Source organism: Pyxicephalus adspersus, chromosome 12 (assembly GCF_032062135.1).
Source record: "Pyxicephalus adspersus chromosome 12, UCB_Pads_2.0, whole genome shotgun sequence".
Taxonomy (NCBI): Eukaryota; Metazoa; Chordata; class Amphibia; order Anura; family Pyxicephalidae; genus Pyxicephalus; species Pyxicephalus adspersus.
Window position 1 is genome coordinate 25767125 of NC_092869.1, and position 23577 is coordinate 25790701.

Below are 23577 nucleotides of genomic sequence, written 5' to 3' on the forward strand. Positions count from 1 at the left end.
TTTCAGGTCAGCAGATGGTGTACACATCTTTATTGTATGCATTAGATTTTCTGGCTAAATACATTACTGGTTAAAAAAAACGAACAAACTGTGTTTTAAAACACATAAAAAGCAGTGTTTAGTGCAGGAGTGTAAAAAGATTTAAATACAGAAGAAAAAAAAAATATATGTATACATTAAGGCTGGTCCCATCTTCAATTTAGGATGTTCCAGTTACTCCACAATAGTCATTTATATTTAAAAATACTACTTATATTTTATTATTTCCTTTAAAACATAGTCTTTATGTACACTGATCTATAATAAAAATAAAAATTCTTGCAGCTTTATAGGTTTTAAACATCTACAGCAACTAGAATTAATCTGCAGAAATCAAGGGGATTATTTTGGGGAATGTGGAAATATACCATACAGTGTTTATACTTGTTTTAACATGGGGAAAAAACACAAAACTTTGATAACTAGTACAACCCTAAAATCAGCTGCCACAGCTCAGCTCCGAGATGTGTTCTAAAACAGAACTTCAGGCAAACAACTAATGCTGCATGTTGTTTAAATCCATATATGTGAACTGTTGACCTGACATTTTGTGTTAAGCTAGTCATGTGATGATCACAGCCCGGACAAACTGTATACCAGACAGGTGACACCCCTAATTACTTATTGCACAAAATAAACATGACCAATGCAGAAGTGAACCATCAGTCCTAACACCTTGACACAGGTATGTACACAGAATTACAAATTCTCTAGAAGTCAAAACCGCTCACTGTGCATTGAGTGGTTTACCCATTTTTAACGTTTAATTTTGATGGATGAGTGTCCGGCAATAGTTAAATAATTGTTATAATTAAAAATAAAAAAGTAGCCCATAGCAGCCATTCAGCTTTCCTATTTTATCAGTTTACAGGAGAGATGAGTGCAGACTAGTTGCTATGGGTTAGTGTGATCAGCAAGTAATCTCATGTTTTTTTGGAATAATGGCAGGGTCCTTTTTATTATGTACACTTTGCCTTTCTGTGTAAATGTACAGTATGTACTGTATAGAAATAAAACTTTGGATTTATGATTTATACACCAATATAGGGTGTTGCTCAATTTCTGCAGTTGCAAAACACAAATTTTCTTTTAAATCAAATATCTGATATAGCAGAGCACAGATAGAACATTTTTCCTGAACACTGTATACATAATAAACGTGGAGACTATGCTGTAAAAGCACCCCAAATTCTTGTCTAGATAGTTGAGTTTTTTTCACATAATATTGGTTCCTTTTCCACTGTAGAACTTTTTAATCAGAGTTGTGGACTGGCTTCCTCTGAGAAGGAGGTATGAGGTGAGGAGGTAGGTCATTGGGCAATTCATAACCCTCCAGCTTAATCTTAATTAGATGTTTTGCCAAGGCAAATTCCTCTTCATCCAACATGCCATCATTATCATTATCAGCCAACTTCCAGATTTTTCCTAGAACACTATTTGGCAACTTAGAGTTCACCATCTCTTTCTTGGCATTAATTCCGGAGACCTTGCCATTTATAGGTGAGAGGGTATAAAAGATTTCATCATAAAGAGGTTTGTCTCTGGCCACCACCCATTCTTCTTCTCCGGCACCCTCACCAGCTCCTTCTCCATAACCTTGGCCAAAGGGACCTTCATTGGTACCCTCGAAAGCTCCTCCATGCACCATCTGTGGTGGCATACTGCTCTCTTCCTCACGAATCATACTCATCAAAGGAGCAATTTTGTTGGCTAGCATGTTGTCTACAGACTCAATCAGTTTGGGCTTCAGAGCGTGGAACTTTGAAAAGTCATACAACTCCAATTGTTGCTGTGGAAGATAAACAAAATGACAATATTTAGGCACTCGTAAGTTGGGTAATTGTGTTTGATAGTTATGTAGCCAATGGTCTATACAAGAATTATACAAAAAAAAAAAAAAAAAAAAAAAATCACACGTATGCCAAAATTACAGAAAAATAGGCACAACCTAAAGCAGTTGTTTTAGACCATATAGAATGGATTTTATCTGGAGGTCAATAAATATGTCACATCATCAAGGCTTTCCTAGCATCTTGGAAGATGTTTGGCTCAACATATTATTAGACAGCATGGTGTCAGTTACTGCATAAAAACTTCCCTGTGAGTTAATTACAAGACCTAAACATTCATTAACCTCTGGAGCAAACTGTGCTTTGTGTGTACCTAAACTCAGAACTTTCACTTTACATAAAAGGCTAGACAACCCTTTTCTGTAAAGTAAAAATTCTGTTTTTTTTTTTTTTTTATGTGCAACAACCTTTTTTTTTTAAATAAAAAAGGATGAAGCACTGCCCCCTAACTCTCGACCTCGCCTAGGTGATTGGGAGCGCAAAGCCCTGGGATTGCTACGTCAGACATCCCAGGAGGCTCTTGGGTGCTCCTTCTGTGCATGCCCACCTTTTCGCTCAAACAGAAAAAAAAACGTTTTTTTCATCCTTTGTCACCCGATCTCACACTTGGATCGGGTAATATAGGATGAAGAACCAGGAAGAAGAGCAGAAGATGGCGCCACTGGTAGTGCTGGCCCTGGGACAAATATTGGGACTACACAGGACCTGATGTAGGACACCCCCGGAGGGATCGGACTGCCCTGCAGGGTTGAAGGTAAGTGTATTTTTTTTTGTCATTTTCAGTTTAGTTCCTCTTTAAGTGTCCCAAGAACTTAACTGGGAGACCAAATAGAAAGTTTACCAGTGTATTTATGTGGGTAATGATCACAGTCATGATATAATAAAAATATACATGTCCGATTTGAAGTTATTAGTCAATGTGATGTCTTAAATGTCCTTTTTTTTTTTTTTTTTTTTGAAGAAAATTGTGACATGGCATATTTAAACAAATATACATGACACATAAGAGTGCTTCATATGCAGGGAGGGAAAGAAGTATTTGATCCCCTGCTGATTTTGTACGTTTGCTCTCTGACAAAGAAATGACCAGTCTATAATTGTAATGGTAGGTTTATTGTAGCTGTGAGAGACACACTAACAACAAAAGAATCCTCAAAAACCCAGTGCTCAAAAGTCAGAGCTGGATGTGCATTGTAATGAGTGAAATAAGTATTTGATCCCCTATCAAACAGATTTCAGGCTCCCAGGTGTCTTCACTGTATGCAGGTAATGAGCTGAGATTAGGAGCACCATCTGTAAGGGAGTGCTCCTAATCCAAGCTTGTTACAGTACCTGTATAAAAGACACCTATCTACAGAAGCAATCAGATTCCAAACTAGCCACCATGGCCAAGACCAATCAGCTGACTAAGGATGTCAGAGACAAGATTGTAGACCTACACAAGGCTGGACTGGGCTACAAGACTATCACCAAGCAGCTTGGTGAGAAGGTGACAACAGTTGGCACGATAATTTGCAAATGGAAAAAACACAAAATAACTGTCAATCTCCCTCGGTCTGGGGCTCCATGCAAGATCTCGTGGAGTTGCAATGATCATGAGATTGGTGATGAAGCAGCCCAGAACCACACGGGGGGAACTTGTCAATGATCTCAGGGCAGCTTGGACCATAGGCCCCAAGAAAACAATTGGTAACACACTGCACAGTGAAGGCCTGAAATCTTGCAGAGCTCGCAAGGTCCCACTGTTAAAGATAGCACATGTACAGGCCCATCTGCATGTTTGCCAATGAACATCTGAATGATCCAGAGGAGAATTGAGTGAAAGTGTTGTGGTCAGATGAGACCAAAATTGAGCCCTTTGGCATCAACTCAACTCGCCCTGTTTGGAGGAGGAGGAATGCTGCCTATGACCCCAAGAACACCATCCCCACCGTCAAACATGGAGGTGAACACATTATACTTTGGGGGTGTTTTTCTGCTAAGGGGACAGGACACCTTTACCACATCAAAGGGACAATGGACTGTCAAATCTTGGGTGAGCACCTCCTTCCCTCAGCCTGGGCATTGAAAATGGGTCGTGGATGGGTATTCCAGCATGACAATGACCCAAAACACACGGCTAAGGCAACAAAGCAGTGGCTCAAGAAGAAGCACATGAAGTTCCTGCAGTGGCCTAGCCAGTCTCCAGATTGGTTGATAGGGGATCGAATACTTCTTTCACTCATTACAATGCACATCAAGCTCTGACTTTTGAGCACTGGGTTTTTGAGGATTCTTTTGTTGTTATTCTGTCTCGCACACCTACAATAAACTTACCATTACAATTATAAACTGATAATTTCTTTTTTTAGAGGGCAAACATACAAAATCAGCAGAGGAACAAATACTTCTTCCCTCACTGTATATTTAGGGTATGGACACCACAACAGACTATGTTGGTTACCAATTCTGCTTTTGGGATAATGAAATTCTGTCTAGACCCCTCACCTCTGAAATGTTTGGCTTTTATGGAATGCTGACACCTAACCACTGAATGGTGAATGGGTGCAGATAGTATTAATTACTCAAATTAATCAGTTTATTTGTATCATGTGTTTTCATATAATTGTTAAATACTTCTGGATTAAATAGGTCTTTTAGCCCCAATGGCTTCATTTATGTCAAGCATAACATGCCTGGGGTAGCGAGAGCTCCTACCTACCTGCATTTTCTTCACATCAGGAAAGTCACCAGGAGAAATCTGATGTTCTCTCTGAATTTGCAGGAAGATGTCGGGCAGTCTGCTGATAAGCTCTTTCTTCTTGGCTTCTTTTCCGAACATAGCCGGCATCTCCTTCTTTAAATGACTGATGATATAAGCATGTACCTGTTGCAAGCAAACCAAAGTCAAGAGTTGAAAAAAAAATAAATAAAAGCTATTATTAGCTTAAAGTCATAATACAAATTCAGACAGAAAAATGAAATCAATAATGTAATTTTCTTTATTTACAACCAACACAACTTCCCAAATACAAAATGATTGCTTAAGAAGTTACCAAGTGACAGCTAACATACAACTGTGCACAAATGATAAACTAAAAGTACACCATATCAAACAAGCAAACAATCCTTTCCAGCACCACTAGGAGGAGATGTCTCTATAGAATCCAGTACTTTCACTGGATTCACTGGACTTACACTGAGGAAGCATATATGGCAAACCTATTTTGCTGACTGCATCTGGTAGGCATTATTTACTATCTTTTCCCTGGAAACTGAGACTTGATTGACCATTTAGCATCATATTAAAAAATAGAGTCTACTTTATTTTCAGAGATTATACTTATATAGGGGATTCTACTACACTACCCCACTTCCTTTGAACTTTTCAACGGATCATCTCTGTTCTGAGGTTCACTTCATCTTTCCTCCAAGATTAAGTCATATTTTGAATTATATCATTTGAACCCCGTATGTATACATAGAGAACTTTTTATTGACCTATCATTACCCCTGAGGAAGCCCACTATGGCGAAACGCGTAGGGTACTACGGTTGATATGAAAGGGTTCATACCTATTTGACCATTGTATGGTGATGTATATTTGTTTAATATTAGCTGGAACCTGTATAGTGCCACAGCAGGCCTTAACAAAACTTTGTATGTATCGCAAGAAACTATTGTGACATACAGAGAAAAGGTTGTAATTTTTTTGTAACTGTGTGAAAATTGATCAAATCCTGTAGAGATCATAAGGGAATATTATGACTTATGGGTAAAAAGGATATAATTCTTTTATAATTTTGTATGTAAACTTGTACTACAAACTATATTTTCTATATTTGTGCCGAAAACTCTATCTTTCTCTGTTTTTTTTTTAATTACCAGTAAAAGTACACCAGCTTTCCTGTATTTGAACAAAATCCACTGGTCTAGTTGAGAAAGAGCCCATGCCCCTCACAGAGGATGCTAAATCGGCCACACTAAACAATACACAGATCACAGAATATCATTGCATGATACAACTTTAAATAAGAACCCTTCAGCCCCATGAAATGCAGTATGAGGTTACTTTAACTGAAAGCAACATGAAAGTTTCTGTTGCGCACAAATTTGCTTTGTACATAGTAATTGAGTTGGGAATTTGCCTAAAGCATGATCATCTTACATTTTACACAACCTTTCTGATTTCAGCATATTTGTCCCACATACACATCCTGGAAAAAGGGTTGGACATGACTTGACTGAACCACAGCCTAATAATAGACAGTTTACTTTTAAAAGTGAGGAGAAGTACCATGATAAATAACAGAAAAAGAAGATCTACCAAGCCATGCCACAGAGATCTCCTGGAGCAGAAGTGTGCCTTAACACATATCTGGAACCATAGGCAACAAAAAATTAACTGAACGAAAAATTTTAAAAGACTTTAAACTTTTTGTGTTATAAATAAACCATGTAGCTGGTAGTTCCTTCTGGCTACTTGACCCACCTGTGAAAAGTAGCTGTAGCAGGAAAGAAAATTATCAAAAGGTTATGGGAAAAAAAAAAAAAAAAACGCCAGAGAATGGTTGTAAGTTTTGAGATGATTTATATTTATAAAACGTTTGCATCACTAAAACCAATGCTTGTTTTTTTAACAAATAGGCATGGTGTAGAAAGGATGTATGTAGACCTTTGGTTTCATACAGTGGGGTTACCAAACAAATATAACTAGTTTTAGAATAGCTGAAAAATAGTTAAGAAAATGAGAAACAAATCCAGAATTGCCAACCCTACATGCATGCTAAACTATAAATACAACATACAGAGCCTGTACCTGATGTGCTACCCAGTATAACCACTGGGTGGTGCTAAATCATAAAGGAAGACTTTGCTGGGGTACAAAGTGGCTGAAAAGAGCTCAGAGGAGAGAGGACTAATAAGAAATTGCATTTTGCATGAAATGTCACACAAATTCGTACAACAAAACCAAAAGGAATTTTTCTTTTTAATTGTAAAAGTTTATCTAATTGCTTTGAAATTCAGCTTAATATGTGTAGCTCAAATGAAGCAGGCCAAATAACTTAGGTAAATCGGCTATTCTTACGTCTAGCAGTTTTTTTTGGAATCGAGCCTTAAGGGTGGCAAAGTCAGGAATGGACAAAGTGCATAGCTGCAGATCTAAGATAAGGGCACTATCTGTGTTATTGCAATGGCCTCCAGTTTACAAAACTGTGCAAGAATAAATAACAGATATATCAACAATTATAAAGTAGAGTCACCCAACTTTTCTTGGAAATACAGCATGAATGCCAGACCTTCTCTTAGGGCCAAGTCTTAGAAATGTTTGGGGGTAAGGAGTGAACATGCCAATGGCCAGCGAGCTAGTTCATTGCTGAGATGCAGCAAACCCAAGTGCAGAAAAGTAATTTAGCAGCAAGCTCCAACAAACTCTGGAAGGGTCTGAGCTTTTCTTAGAGCAACCGAGTTTTGTGAAGCCTATGTCAAACACATGCTAAAATGTATCAATTTATCTTTGTGTTTTAGTTGTCCTACAGTAAAGTTTCTCAAACTTTTTAACATGGGGGAACCCTTGAAATAACTTTAAGGTTCTCAAGGAAACCCTGCTGTAATTACTATATCCACAACTCACAGTACATTAGTGTGGTGGTCAGTGGGAAGAATGTCTCTTACATTGATGACCAGTGGGAAGAATGTCACCCTTACAGATAACCAAAAAGATCATTGTCACTTAAACTGACCTGAGAAGTACAAATAGCTCATTTCTCACCCTGGTTGAAAAGCACTGTCCTATAGCTCTCAAAATGTATTCACAAGCTGTATTCATTTTTTTGTACCACCTGGTGAACATTTTGTAGGTAAAGAATTTTGTAGGGCTCCTAGGACTTCTACAAGCATAAAGTAAAAGTAAGCGAGACAATTCTATAAGAAGCTGTTCCCAAATTCGACATGATGAAATATGTGAAAAGGGAACTCTGTTCTTTAAAAGGGGAAGTAAAAATGAAGTAAAAATGAAGAGAATAAAATCCATCATTTCAGTCAATAGGAAGTGATGGAATGATTGTCTTGGCACCAACAACGCAAGTCATGTGAAAATATGTTGAACGTTAGCGCTGAATCTATAGTTTGTAAAAAGGAGATTGTAAGTTACTATCTGACAAGAAAATGTCATTAGGACAATAAGAAAAGAAACCTCAGAGTAATTTATAAAAATATATATACACACACAAATATAAAATTACACATATATATGCATATACACACACACTGTAAAACTTAACAGGATGGGACATTGTTGCTAAATTAAACATCTTCCTGATGTGGTAAGAAACCTATAACAAACCTACAAAGAAATACATGAATTAGTATAGTACATTAGGATTTAGTACATAAACCCCAGGATCGGTGTTAGCTTCATAAAGCTGATGTAAAACAAGTTAGTGGACTGGCTGGTTCAGAATACTAAACATCGCAACATTTAGCCCTGAGTGGGCAACTTGAGAATGCAGCACAAAACAGACAGTAAATCTAGTAAACAGACAGTAATTCTTTAAAACCTCTAGCCTAAATATTTAGGAAATTTCACATAGAAAGGGCAACTTGGAAATCACAATATGAAAACATAAATCAATGTACTTTTCTATTAGCACCATAGCCCTGTATTTGACAACAGACTGCAAGGACAGTAAAATACAAATTGTTATAAAAATTCTTATATCATACATGCTGAGGTCTACGTTCGGCAATGGTATGTGAAGAGTTCAGCGGACTATATGTGAATATACAGAATGACCACGTTTTTCCATCAACGGATTCTTTTCTTCCCTGCTGGCACAGTAATATTCTAAAATGACAGTGCCAGGATTCATCAGGCTCGAATTGTGAGAGTGTTTTAAGGGATATGAACCTCATTTTCACTCATGGACTGGATGCCAAGGAGTCAAGACCTTAACCCCATTGGGAACCTAAGGGTTGTGCTGGAGAGGACTTTTACAAAGAAGTCCAAATACCCCATCAACAATACAAGATCTAGGTTAAAAAAAAAACAAAAAAAAACACAGCAGTGTTCTCCCCAGGCCCTTTTTTACCGGGCGCACCACCCAGCATTTTTCGGTGACCACCTGCCTGTTTTTTGGTGGTTACTGAAGAGTTGGGTCATAATACAGGGGCTGTTCACTCGCCTACAATTTCTTAGAACCCGGCTTTAAAAAATTTCTGGGTTGAACACTGCACATGGTCAGAAATTTGCAAAATGTACATTTATTCAAGGTCCAAGACATAGAAAGTAGTGAAGTCATTCGATCAGTCTACATATTTCTCAGCGCTACTTTCCTTTGGCAGCGTAAAAGCCACTTTTAAACATCTCATGACTCAGAGAGATATGAAGAGAATATTTTCACATTCTATGGAAAGAACACAAATGGTAAAGTTCAGCTGCAGGTTAGGGATTATTATGTTCTCCCATCTAAATGACAAGTGACAGTGTGAAAGGTATTCCTGATAGGAACACAGATGTGACCGCCTGCCATAAATATTGTCTCTCTAGCACTATGGAAACAAAGAGGCCTTACCGCAGTCATAATCGAGATTTGTCTTCCTATCAGTCAGCTCTGTGTTTATTTTGGGATGACTTCTAAGTTTGATGTCTACCTAGGTCCTGGACATGCATTGTAAGGTACTACTATATGAGCCCTGTCTTTGTACATTTTGCAGTGTTTTACAACACAGATAAAATATATTAACAATTAAAAATCTATTGTTTTCCACAATATCCATTCCCAGTACCATGTGACTGCATTGCTACTACTGGTCCCATTTAGGTTTACTAAAGGCAATCTTTTAGCAACACAGTGACATGCATAGCAAAACATATAGAAAGTATTTTACTATTTTAAAATATACTTTCTGCTGAATTTAAATAATAAAAAGACATGCATGCATGAGCAAAATCACAGGGTAATTTAAAGCTAAACTCCGGGCACAAACACTTTAATTTTATCACTGTGCTGCAGAGAACAGAGCTGTTGCAGGGACCCAGCATGTCCTCACACAAGAGACTGCTGAAATCTACAGGAGGGGCAGATACAAGGCCAGTCAAGCTGAACTGAGAAAAAAAAAAAGCAGCGACTGGTCTATTAAACAGGCATAAGTGTCATTCTGTAACATAGTTCAGATCTAATGAAATTAAACACGAGAATACACAGAGCTCTTGTATATAAACAATGTTTTTTTATCCCAAGCTGATATTTAAGGTATGAATAGACCCTTCAAAAATATAAGCAATCCTGTGTACTCATGCATGAGTGATTATGAGAACACAGGATATACCGGTAACCGTTTCAGGGTGGAAAACACAAGGCGTTCTCCTTCTGTAAAGGCTCTTAAAAGCATATGAAATCCGAAACAGGTTATTCAGGATTTCAAGGTCAGACCAGGGTTTAAGACAGGAAGCAGCAATGATCAATGTTATGCGTGAACTGGAACCCTGTCTAGCGATCTCAGAATAAGAGGATAAATTGATTTATTATATAAACCAATGACATTGTCCATGTCTAGTGGTGCTGCTCCCGACCTCCTTCAGTAGGACAGGAACCAGTGATGTATATCAAATTTCCTGATTTCATACAAATTATGCCAGGCGCTATTGTTACTAGTCAAAATAAACTGACAAAATATATCTTTGGCTTCTAGCTGTGTTATTATTGGCAATGCAGGGTATTCTGGAATGGCAAACAATGCATTTTTGTACATTTAAGTATTTTGGGTCAATATTGAACCCACCCAATATTGGGGGGAGCACACATGCAGATAATAATAATTAGTTCCAAGCGCTAGCGTCAAGAAATCCTCATGACAAACTGAGATATGACTATACAAGAGACTGCCATATCACATATCATAAAAGATTTCCCAAGCGACTACTATATCTTATATAACTGGCCTACAAGGCCATATTATAAGTGTATTTTACTCCTAACAACCACCAATCAGCATCTCTCTTACTTGTCTTAATAAGATGATGGGAGAAAAACAAAGTATTTGTTAGCCAAGGAGGACTTTATGTATGCGGCATAGTATAGGTCGTGTAGGAGAAGCACCAAATATCTGCAGTACCATATAAAAAAAAATGAAATTAAAGTTTTTTTTATTTATTTGTCAGTGAGGCTCCTGGGGAATTGTTCTTTCACTTCCTGTCCCTATGGTGTCAATACAAGCAATAAATGAGGGGAGGATGCAATATTATATCCATTAAAAGACACAGAAAGCAATAAAGACTTGACAGTCGTTTTAACCCTTCCCTATTCTATCCAAAACAAAATGCATTTGTTTTGGATAGAATCAAGCTTTAAATCAAATGTGTTATAAGTACTTGTTAGCTTGTTAGCTAGTTTGTAACTGCAATACTCAGAAATGGAACTGTCTGGGGCAGCCTTGATTTCCATTCAGAAGTCCTTCAGAAAGTTCCCATGCTCAGCTGAGGAGCATACAATATTAATAGAAAAAAAAACACAAACTAAAAATGGTTATAAGTCTGAAATTATAAATATATTATATTCATGTAAAACCATCACAAATCTTACCTTTGCAAGGCGAGCTCTCTTAATCAGGTCATTAAGCTTTCGAAGTGCAGCATTTTTTGGCAGACTCTGGATATCCCGGAACAGATCTTGGGCTTCCATTTCAAAGAGCTTCCTGTTCTCAGTATTCTGCAGAGGCTTTGCCCAGAATGAACCAATGTAAACACGGACCACCTCTGGGGTGTTAATAACCTTTCCTAATGACCACATGAGAGCACCATAGACTCTCATCAGCTGCTGGGTATCTACTTGGTCGGCCTTGTTGAGCACCACTCGAATTTTGTCATCTTGACCCCGAAAGGCTTTAATTGCTTCTGAGAACTCATCAGATATATCCAGTTTATGGGCATCAAAGAGAAGAATAATGCGGTCAACCCGTTCTGCAAACCATTGCAAGACTTGACAAAAGTCATAACCTATTGAAAAAATAATGAATGGTACTTAGAGATAATTTAACCAACAATTTATGCAACACTAAAAGACTATAAATGCTTGTTTTACAAAACACAATTTTTACTATGAAAGTGGCAAGGCTAAATCTGTCATATTCTCCGGGCATGTAAAGCGCCGGGAAATATTATAAAGGCAAAGTGTCATCTTACCATCAGGGCGTACAGAGATATATTTTCCATAAAAATAAGTGCTCAGTGCTTTCAAAATTTACTTTAGGAGTTGTTAGATGTAACCTGTCTTAAAAAAACCTATACCGAGAAAAATATGTAGTTTCCCACTACTAATAACTAGAGATGGTCAATCAAAAAAAATTCACATGCAAACAGAACAGACCTAAAGCAGAGCAAAACCCAGTGCAATTTGCATAAAAGTAGAAATTTTAGCATCGCACTGACCATCTCAACTAACTAACTAACCACTGAAAGGTTAGTTACCTGGCTGCCTGAAGCTCAAATGTTCTCTCTGAGCGACTGATACTAAATTATATATAAAAAATCATTTCTATACCCTTGTGTTTTATCATCCACAAAAAAAAGGCATTGGCAGCCTAGCTTTTTTTTTTTTTTTTTTTTTTGAAATAGAACCGCTTTTCTTTAATGGTGTGGGAACTATACCCAGCCAAAATAACAAATCACACAAAATCAGCAAATTTTAGGACCTTTGGTCTTGCTTTTGTTTGTACGGCTATGGTTTATTTGCCATCTTTGTAAGATTGTCAACAAATCCGTTGAAACAGAAAATAACGACCTACGCACAGTTAAGCTTCCAGTTTTAGAATATTATCAGGTAGTTTTGTTAAAATAAATAATGCCTAATGTCATTGGGCGTTACATAAACTTCCGTTTCCTTTTACTTGACACAATGCAAAAAAAAAAACCCTTATCTTTAGAAAGCACATGACGGCCAGGCAAAAACACTTGGGACATTATCAACAAAATAACCCACAGGAACACACTGGATGGAGGACGAGACGTGTATCTGAAATTACCAGCTTACCTAGCTCTTTTGGTGTGTATATAATATATATCTATATATACACACATATTCATACAAACATATGTGTGTGTATATAAAGCCATCAATTCTCTTACAAGCAAATGTTAAAGCCCATTTCCAGGGGAAAAATAATACCTCCATTTATTCACCTTTATTATTAAACTTTTTTTTTTATTCGCCACTACCATCACATGTCCTATGCTGGTGAACGGTCAATGGAAATCATCAATATCTCAAAGAAGTGCCGTGGACACCTAAAAAAGTACCCTCCTACTTTCAATAACATTGGAAAGGTGAGACTTGGCAACAGCAAACTTTTTACATGGTATTTAATGAACACAATTAAGATTGCCTGGTGTCAGAAGTATTACCCTTTTTGGCATTCAGCGGTCAAACACATTCTTTGCAAGCAGAAGCTTTTACTCTTATCATGGTTTAAACCATTTTGAATGTTTTTTTTAAACCTACAAAACCAGTGTGTGTAAATGAAAACCACTGGACATGCTTGCACTAAAACACACATGATCAGCAGTTTGTGTTTTTACTCTTTCCCCTTCTCTCAGTGCTATACAGTGAGCAGCATCTCTTACGTGGCTGGGTGGGGATGTGTGGCTCAACCTCAAATTGCCAAGCTAAGAATGACAATATGCAAACATTGACTATCTCTCACTACTGCATGAGAGAGAGAAATCCCAAGCAGATAGTGTCTGGCTTTTTAGGTACCATTGTTCATATAGTATTTTATTTATGCCCCGTGTAATGTAAAGTTTAAAATGGAAACAATTATACTTTAAGTTGAAGTTTGCATCAAACCATTTCCTATAAAAAGTCTAAATAAAATTATTTCCAGTGACCTTGAATATTTGCAGGAAATAAAAGACTTGGTAGGGAAATCCTGAAGAATAACAAAACCAAGACTTCCAAGTGCCAACACATTACATGGAATTCAGGGTAGGAAGTCAAACAGCACAATATGCAAAGCCTGTTTGATCCTGGTCAGTCTAGTGCAACTGGAAACTTCAAAGCAAGCCAACTGTTGGAAGGGAAGATGGAGGAGAGAATTAAAAAAATTTTTATACATGTGTTTGTACCTAGTAGAATGTCAGGAGGATCATTAGCTAAAAGGAAATCAAAGTCCAAAATCTTGCCATGTCCTTGACTGAATATGATTTAACTTTTGTACCCGTGGGGCTTCTACTTTAATACAAAGCGTGTGAACAGCAAGCTTTAAAAAAAAAAAAAAAAAAAAAAAAAAAAACATTTGCAAAGCTTGTGGCAAGCTAGAAGCAAGTTACCTTAGAGCAGCCTTCTGCTACATTTTGGGGATATTAAATACAAATCCTAACAGGAGTGCTGGATGAAATCATATACTGAACCTCTGTCCAGCACTGTTAAAAACTCACATATTCATCTCTGCATTGGTAGGCATTGTGGAGAAATGCATTTTCAAACTTCACAACACAAAGCTTGAAAATCTCTTTACTCTCATTTTCAATGAGACCAGATTTTAGCAGCCTGTCAGCCTTCAAATGTAAAAACACCAGTTTTTTTCTACACTGTTAAGTTTAGGGTCTTGCTCTGATCTTTAAAAATGAGTCTGGACACCTAAAGCTAGATTCAGACCTGCCCCGGAATCAAGAGGTCCGCACAATGCTGCCTCCCATTCATTCTTCATGGGGCTGTCGTGGGTAGAATCTACTTGTAGCATCACCCACAAGGAAACAGTTCCCTGGCATAGGGAAAGATAACTGCACTGACTAAATAGGCTGACAACAGGCAGCTGTGGTGTTTTACTGCCTTGCATTACAATATAAAATGTGTCAGCAAGGTGGAGTTAGGTTTTAAATGACAGAAATGTGAGCATACATATACATAAATCTAGCACAATGCAGCAAAAGATAAAGTTAGACCAATTATCTGAAGACTAGAGAATACACTAAAGTATTTTTAGTAGACTGCAAATCAATTTTTTTTACAATGATGCAACATTCAGCTGGTATGGAACTTAAACAGTAACATAATATTTCACTTCCACTTTTAAAAAAAATAAATCAGAAAACCCCTGTAATTTCCCAAACATCAGAAATTTAGCTGACATGAGCAGAAACTAGTATTTATCAGATTTCATTACCCACAAGACTGCTTGTAACAAAATCAACAGGGTCCCTTTCCTTTGTCCAATACTTAGAATAATGCTATTACTTTGACTGGACCCTTCTGCTTAATTGCCAATATATTAACAACCACAAAGTGCATGGTTTTCAATAGGTCCGTTGGCTCAAAATACATTGAGTCTGATTTACAAAAGCACTCCAAGCATGGATAAGATAAGACAGTCAGGGGAAAACCCCAGTAATCCAGTAAACTCAGAATGGAATTCCTCAAAATCATTTGTAAATCATTGGCAAATATTTTAAATCCTGGAAAAGATGGAGTCCAGGTTTGCTGGATCACTTAGGTTCTCTTATCTAGTCTTGGAGCACTTTAATAAATCAGGCCCATTGTGAGAAGAGCAATAAAGTAAAAACTTTATGTGGTTCTACAAAGCCGAGAGGCAGAGTCTTAAACTAATACATATACTAGATCAGCGGGTGCGGTCGTGATTTCAGGTTGTGGGTGAAGTTTCTTCCCCTTTGAGTGACATGTGGCTCCTAGCGCATGTGCGGTCCAGAGTCCTTAAATTTAGTGGTCCGGGAGCTCCAAAATGTTGGCGACCACTGTACTAGAGGATTGTCACAAACCTAGTATGTGCAAAACCATAACTTGTACAGCAGTCCTCCAACATATCGAAATTCATTCACTCTTTTTATCCCTATCACCCGATCTCGTACCTGCGCAGTGCAAGATCAGGTGGCATATGAAGAAGAAAGGGGGATTAAAGAAGATGGCGGCGCCCGGGATGAATACGCATACTGGGACCCAATCAAAGAAACCCAATGGATTGATGGAACTACAGGATTAAAGGTAAGTGTGATTTTTTATTTTTAGTTAAGTTTCGCTTTAAATATTTTAAGCTATGTGTCACACCAAGACCAATAGCTTAAGCTGAACTCCAGACATAAAAATAAACTTAATATTAATATTATATTATATATTATATTATAATATTATATATTAATATTAAACTATATATTAATAATATTTTCCTCAATAACCAAAAAAGATGTAAATTCAATTTGTGTGCACCAAATATGCTTTGAAAAGTCGAAGTAGCCTCACCACTGTTTTGCACATGGGCAGAGCTGTTGGAGAGGTCCAGCTGGCACATGTACCAAAAGCTGCCTGCAGAAAACTAAAGGGTGGGATAAAAGAACCAGTCACCCCGCATGATGAGAGAGCAGCAGTCACATGTCTTTATTACAGGAAGTTCCTGCACAATGGCAAAGTTATACACTGGATTACTCTCAGATCTGGTTGAAAGCAGAAACTCCTAGCATTGCATCTCAAGGGTAAATTTTACCTCTGCAGAAAACTAGCATGATCTATTAATTCAACCCACCTCTGCTAATACGTTGCTTCTCTCCAGAGAGGATTCCAGGAGAATCGATGATGCTGATGCTCCGGAGAACCTGATTGGGCAGCTGTGAGCACATAAACCTGGGAGAGACAGGAAAAAAAAAAAAAAACAATGTTTAACAGGCACAAATTTCTCACATAATTTAAATACACAGATACTCTCTGGAAAACTGTAGCTCATTGAACTGCAAAGTACAGGTCTACCTATGGATTTTTTTTTTTTATTAAAAAGACAGAAGATGCAGCATTGAGAACAGGTAAAAAGGCTGCAAAAAACTTTAGACAAAGTAATAACCACATTTCTACAGAAAAGATCCACAATACAACTAACATTAAAAACAACATGGAGCATATTTTGTTCACCATCCATATAGATATAGCAGGAGCGTTATTTTCAGATTTTAGGAGCCATTGTACCAAAAGGTTCAAATTGTACCTTTGCTAAGCAGGTGGAATTTTTTTATTTTTACCTTGCCCATGGCATGTAGACACCACATGTGTAACCAGCTCAGTGTTCTCCCCAGCTCCATTTAGCCGGGCGCACCACACGACACTTTTCAGTGACCACCCGGCTGTTTTTAGGTGATTACTAAAAAGTTGGGTCACAATACAAGGGCTCCCACCCGCTTAAATCTTCTTCCCACCCAGCTAAAAAAAAATTCTTGAATGAACACTGCAAGCTCATCCAATTATTCACAAATTACAATAATTTTGCTGTTTCTGTGGAATTAGGCTCTAAACATTTATATGAAATAAAGGAGGGAAGGTTTTATTAAGTGGAAGAGACCTGCAACTTTCATAGTCGATCTCTAGCCATACATGTTTAGGCTTATATATTCTTTTTTTGGGTACAACTTTTTCGCTTTTCATTACATTATTTCGTTCCAGGAGGACCAGTCACCTCCCCCTGCTGTTCATGTGGTGGGTGATTGATCATCTCTACGGGACTTCAGTAGTTTAATATGCTGGAGGCAAGGGTGACACCACATCAACAATGCCTGAAGTGGGTGTATGACCGCTTCTGTTGCTGGTAGAGTTTACACTGCTCCAATACACGGACGTCACCTCCATCTTCTCTGCTAGCACTGTACTTATGGTGGTACAGTGCAGGCACTATTAGGGTCAATCACTTATACTACAACAATGACAGGGAAGTTCACATTTCCCTAGTTACCACCAATACAACCAGTATGGATTGGGAGCTCTGATGTTAATGCTATCCATGTTCAAATCTTTGATTAGTGACCCAGGACATGAACCAATTTACATAGTTTTGACTGTTCTCTAAATTCTCTGATCTGCCTACCACCTGAAAGTTATTTCAAGGATTCCTTAATGTTAAAAAGGTTGGGAAAGGTGTCCCTAGAGTCCTGAACTAATAAAAGATACTGTAACAATATTGTTTCTGCCACTTACAATTCACAAGCAATATCAACGGTGAATCCAAGACCATGACTGCTTTTTCCTAATAACATCAGCAGGCTCATTTTGTTTCTGGTTGATACGATTTTCAGCCCACAAACAAAATTAACTGGGCAGGTCTGGATTTCTTTGTGCTCTTTATTCTGCTGAGTCCTCGTGAATCAGCTCTAATTATGGACTCATACAAGAGATTTACTGAAATGGGTTTTGGCCTGAATATACTTTGGCAGCTGGGAAAAAAATATCAGACATCCCTTCAAGCTTCCATTTTTAGAATAGAATGATCAAATCTTATTGCCGTACCCCAACACCTGAAATACTTATACTTACAATCACTACCTTTAATTTGGTGTCAAAATTATGTAGCATTTCTCCCATAGTGTTCTATGGCTTTTGTAAAATTATTATTGACTACATGACAGTCTCCCATCTAGTAACCATTGGATCATGCAACTTTGTCCAACCATGTGCCAATGCCTATAGCCAGCAATAGCAGGCCAAATGGCTGCTCTGTGGCAAACATTGCAGCACCAGGACATGTTTTTCATGGAGTTTGTATGTTCTCTTCATGAGTTCCTCCCACATTCCATAAACATACAGTTAGATTAAATTGTTTTTCCCCGAAACTGGACTTGGACTATGTTAATGACATATGGTTGTGGCAGGGACATTAGATTGTGAGTGACAGTCAGAGACAGAGTAACTTGTTAACACTTCATGTGCAAGAATGAACACTCAAATGCAGGGGGTTATTATAATTTTTTGTTTTCTTAAGGTTAGAGACTGCGCTAACTGTGATTGATTTCATTTGTCACCATGCCTAGAAATTGCCCTAATGATCCAGTTTGTTACGTGTGTGCTTCATTCTTGACGAAAGCACGACTCCAAATTACCACAGAACGAAGTATAACCACAGAAAGATATACAAATTATATTTCAGCTGTCCACTTGGTGACCAGGATAAATCTTGGGCTCCACAAAGTCATCTGTACCAGTTGTTACAACGGATCTGGGTACAGTAGCAATGCCATTTGCAATCCCGATGGTGTGGAGAGAACCGCAAGACCATCTAATCAGTTGCTATTTTTGCTGCGTCAACAAAAGTGGATTCTCAGGTAAAATTAAGCACAAAATTGATCATCAGAATATCCCAGCCTTGATTCTGCGATTAGGCCTGTTCCCTACCACCACAGGATGGACTTGCTTATGTTGAAGGTGATGAGGAATGCGCTGGATTTGCAGCAAGTTACAACCCCGAATCATCCGATCCTGACTACTTGGCTGATGAAGATTCAGAGCCAAAGACCTTTTTTCAAGCAGAGTTGAATGATTCTTGTTCGTGATCTAAATCTCTCTAAAGACAAAGCAGAACTTTTTGCTTCAAGGCTTAAACAGGAAGCACTTGCTTGCAAAGGGTGCAACTGTAACTCACTACAGAAAACAAAATCATAACTTGACAACAGTCTTCACTAGTGATGGCTCACTGTGCTACTGTCATGATATAAATCATATCAAGTTAGGCTTGATAAAGAACCTTGAAAAGGCCATGGGTAAATCAAACTCCATGGGTTTTCAGTACCTTGTTGAGAAGTTTCCAAACATAAGCACTGCAAAAATGAAGGAAGGGATATTTATTGAGCCACAGATCAAGTCTGTACTGCAGGATGATGTTTTCAAACAATCTCTCTCAGCAGCTGAGCTAGAAGCTTGGGATGCATTCAAGTGGCTGTGTGAAAATTTCATGGGCAACCATAAGTCTCCTGCATACAAGGAAGGAGTTCAGAATCTGCTTGATTCACCAGAAACTGGGTTGTCGCATGTCATTAAAATTACATTTCTTGCACTCACATCTAGAATTCTTCCCGAAAAATCTTGGTATGGTGAGTGACTAACAAGAAGAACGTTTTCACCAGGACATTCAGTTAATGGAGCACCACTACCAAGGTTTCTCGAATGAAAGTATGATGGCTGACTACTGCTGGATGCTGTACCGCGACAATCCAGACAAAGAGTACCCAAGAAAATAATACTCTAAGCATTTCTGAAGAAACAATAGTACCTGACTGAAACTGTACACTAAATCTATATCACAGTGTGCCTTATTTTACTTCACACTGAAGATGTATTAACATTCACTTCAATGGTGCTTAGGTTTTAGTACAAAATACATGCACATACAATGTTAACTATAATAGTACTCATAACTCAGGAACTGTACTACATGTTAGGGAAAAACAGAAAACATATGAAAATCTGCTTGAAAACTGATTTAGAAAAGTTTGCTGTGGTTTCTGATGATTATCAAAACTAATTTTTTGGTGACCTTTTACAAGACCAAATATTTGAATATAGCATATACATAACGGAACAATGTTTTAAGGGAGCTGATAAAGAATAGAATAAAAACTGAAACAGCTTTACTTGAACTTTGGCTACCTGGTTTTTCATGTTTTTCACTGTATTATCTGAAAATCAACACGGGATACTAGAGGGTGGCCATACTAGAAGTTCCAGTTTTTGCACAAGTTTAATTCCATATTAGGTTGCTACAGCTTACAAAGTTTGTAGAAAACTATTCCTATACATTTAAAGTAAAACTGGTTTGTCCAGAGAGTGTAAAAAACAATTTGCAAAAGTTCTCTCATTGAGAAAAAAAGAATTAGGTAGATGGAAATGTTTATCCGTTCACAGCTGCAGGAGTGGAAACTTCCTCTCAAGTAACCCATGGCAAAATAAAAGGCCCATACAAAGTCAGAGGGAAAAAAGGGGCATTTTAGTCACACCACAACATTACTGGAAAACCAGAGATATATGGGGGCTCAACAGACTTAAAGAATAGGTGAAAGTACAATCAGATGTTCTTATTGCAAACCGATTTAAAAAAAGTGAAAAAAAGTAGGCCAGCCAAGATACCAGAATTCGCAATGTCAGACTCCGTATTTACTAGATCCGGTTGAAGTCACATTACTTTTATGTGCATGCTGGGTAGAGATCTACAGAGACTGATTAGGACTCTCCCAACATGAGGTTAGCAAAAGGTGAATTTATTTACAAGCTACAGTCCAGGAATGTGCAAATAGTTGTTCAACTACAGCTGATAGTGTATCTAGGAATGTAGCACTTCATATGCAGTCTTCATCATGGGGAGATGGCACTGAAATCTAAAACTGCAAGCATATTCAGAGTTCCATTCTCTGTTATTTAATTTAAACGAATATGCAATATATGGTGTAAAAAATGTGATTAGATGAGGGAGATCAGATTATCAATCTGACATTTCTCTGACTTGCAGGTTGAACAATGCTATTCAGTGTTCCCATTCCCTTTTAGCCCGGTGCACCACCCGGCACTTTTCAGCAACCATCTGTCTGTTTTTGGGTGGTTACTGATGAGCTGGGTCACAATACAGAGGCTGCAACCCACCTGCAATTTCTTTCCTTCCAAAATGAAAAAAAATTCTGGGTTGAGCACTGCTATTTATTAGACAAAGGGTACATATACATGTAAAAATATTCCAGATAAAAATATTATCAGAAATATAGTAATAGTATTATTATTATTAATAATAATGTGTGATGACTGCAGCACAGGTAAAACATTGCCCATAAATTCCCCCCTACCCTAAAAAGAGCTGGTCCCGTTCAGAAATGTTCTTGCTAAAAAGCCAAAACGTAACCCCCTTAGAAACTTAATCATTCCTATGGTATCAACGGAAGTATTAGGATAAAACAAAACACACATACACACTCATGGCATCAATGAACTAAAAACAGCTCCAAAAAAAATATGTAACTATATAACTAATTGCATGTACTTAGCAAAACATGTGATGAAGCAACAAACATGAGCTCATCGGTATATACAATGAAAAGTCAGTATTTCACTGTAACCGCTTGGTAATTACACAAGCACATGACTGGCACACCTTTACTAGCTCTATGAACACTAGATAGTAGGAACAGATCGTCATCAGTATCATTATGACTCAATTTCAGCTGACCTATTGCAAAATGTTACCTCCTCCTTAGGTCTTTGAAAATTGTGACTGAATGACACAAAACTGACAACTAAAATATGTTTATTTAAATACAACGCAAATATATTCTTTAAGTGGTGTACGACCTTAAGACCAGTCAACAAAACCAACATGTTGTAATAGATCATCACTTCACTGATGAAGGAAAACCATGACCGAGAGTGGCTACTGAAAGAAATGAAACGAGGATCCATTTACACATGTGCTGCTGCAGTACATTTCAATAGAGATGTATTCATGTCATGCCTGACCTCATGCTGTATTGGGGCAGAATATGTGCCACAGTGGTTCAAATTTGGACCTGCATTGTTTTATTGTTTCCAGCAGCATAGTGCCTTGCCCTGCAGTACAATGCACTGGGGAAAGTGTGTCGGGGTGCACTGCACCAACACGCTGGACACATGCTACAGTAACACATTTAATGGGTATAGTAACACAATGCGCAAACTGACTCTAAAACACACACAAACATGTGCAACATGTATCACATGCGTTGGTAGACTGGGTCCATTCATTCTCAACAGCAACAAATACCTCCGCAGGAGACTTTTCTCTATACGGCTCTTTCGGAAGTGCAGCAGGCATGACCTTTATGTACGTTGTCCTACGAGTATGCTATTCTAATGCAACAGAAATGGAAACACAAAGTTTTTCACACATAAATCTAACAACCATAGTGGGAATCCAGCCTTATTCATATTGGAAGGTTTGCTTTACTCTGACTTCAACTGGTCTGGGAAGAAGAAAAGACTGCCGGAACACTTGTTACCACTCAGATATTTCTAGTGTAGAGCAGATTCAACTGTAAAAACACATTTTACTGTCTGGTAGATCGCTGTACGAGGTTAACCCCGACATTTTTCAGCTGACTACAAATTCCTCTTGTTCTATACCCCTCCACTCCAGTAACCAGGCTAGCCTTAGAATTATACAAGTTCCAACATCATAGCCACACAAGACACAGAGAAGATATAACACCTTGTCTACCTTGCATCAGTAAATCTAGAACTGGGCAAACTGTCACCAGATTCTGCAGGTATACAAATCCAGAGTGGGTGAATTGTACATACTCAAAACACTACTCCACCAACAAACTCTGCAAAGGACAGAACAAGGGGTCTGCATCCACCAACTCATCTTGCCTTTCTCCTCAATTCTAAATATAAGTAGTATGTTGCATGATATGATGTATGTTAATGACAAACTCATTGCATCCTTAAGGACCCCCTTATGTTTTTGAACTTACCTGCAACCCCTGGCTGGATCACTAACTGTGCACCCCCCTTATAGAAGCAATATCTTCACCCTCCCCCCTTTTTTTTTCTCCTTTATGGTTTTGGTTGTGTGTGTTTTATTTCAGATTGTACAGTTTGTATTAGTATGTCTTATTGTAATGTCTTCACCTTTCTCCATATTTTTAAATACATATATTGAAATGTACGCATCAGTGGTTTGTATAATCTTGTGCAATCACTGGGCACATCTACAGAAAGGAACATGTGTCCCACGAATAAGCATTAAGCTGGAAACAAGCCTGCAATTATATGTACCAAAAGTTATGAAATGTGGGAGGCCAGGCAACAGTTTGTTCAGACAGTGCCTTTTGACTTTAATTTATATAGTGATAAATCCATTGAGGTAACCTAAGCAAACATAAATCCCCACAAGCGACAGTAGCCATAGCCTGCTATAATATTTCAGATTG

General features: G+C 37.9%; 1 protein-coding gene across 1 annotated transcript in view; it reads right to left on the bottom strand.

Annotated features, from left to right (window-relative positions):
• The window catches only part of EHD4 (EH domain containing 4), a 33947-nt gene continuing 10370 nt past the window's right edge, over positions 1–23577 (bottom strand). The window contains exons 3-6 of the mRNA XM_072429090.1: positions 16398–16495; positions 11453–11865; positions 4591–4755; positions 1–1828 (exon numbers count right to left, since the gene is read on the bottom strand). Of these exons, the coding sequence (XP_072285191.1) occupies positions 1292–1828; positions 4591–4755; positions 11453–11865; positions 16398–16495 (1213 nt within the window). The 3' untranslated portion in view covers positions 1–1291. The remainder of the gene's footprint in view (positions 1829–4590; positions 4756–11452; positions 11866–16397; positions 16496–23577) is intronic.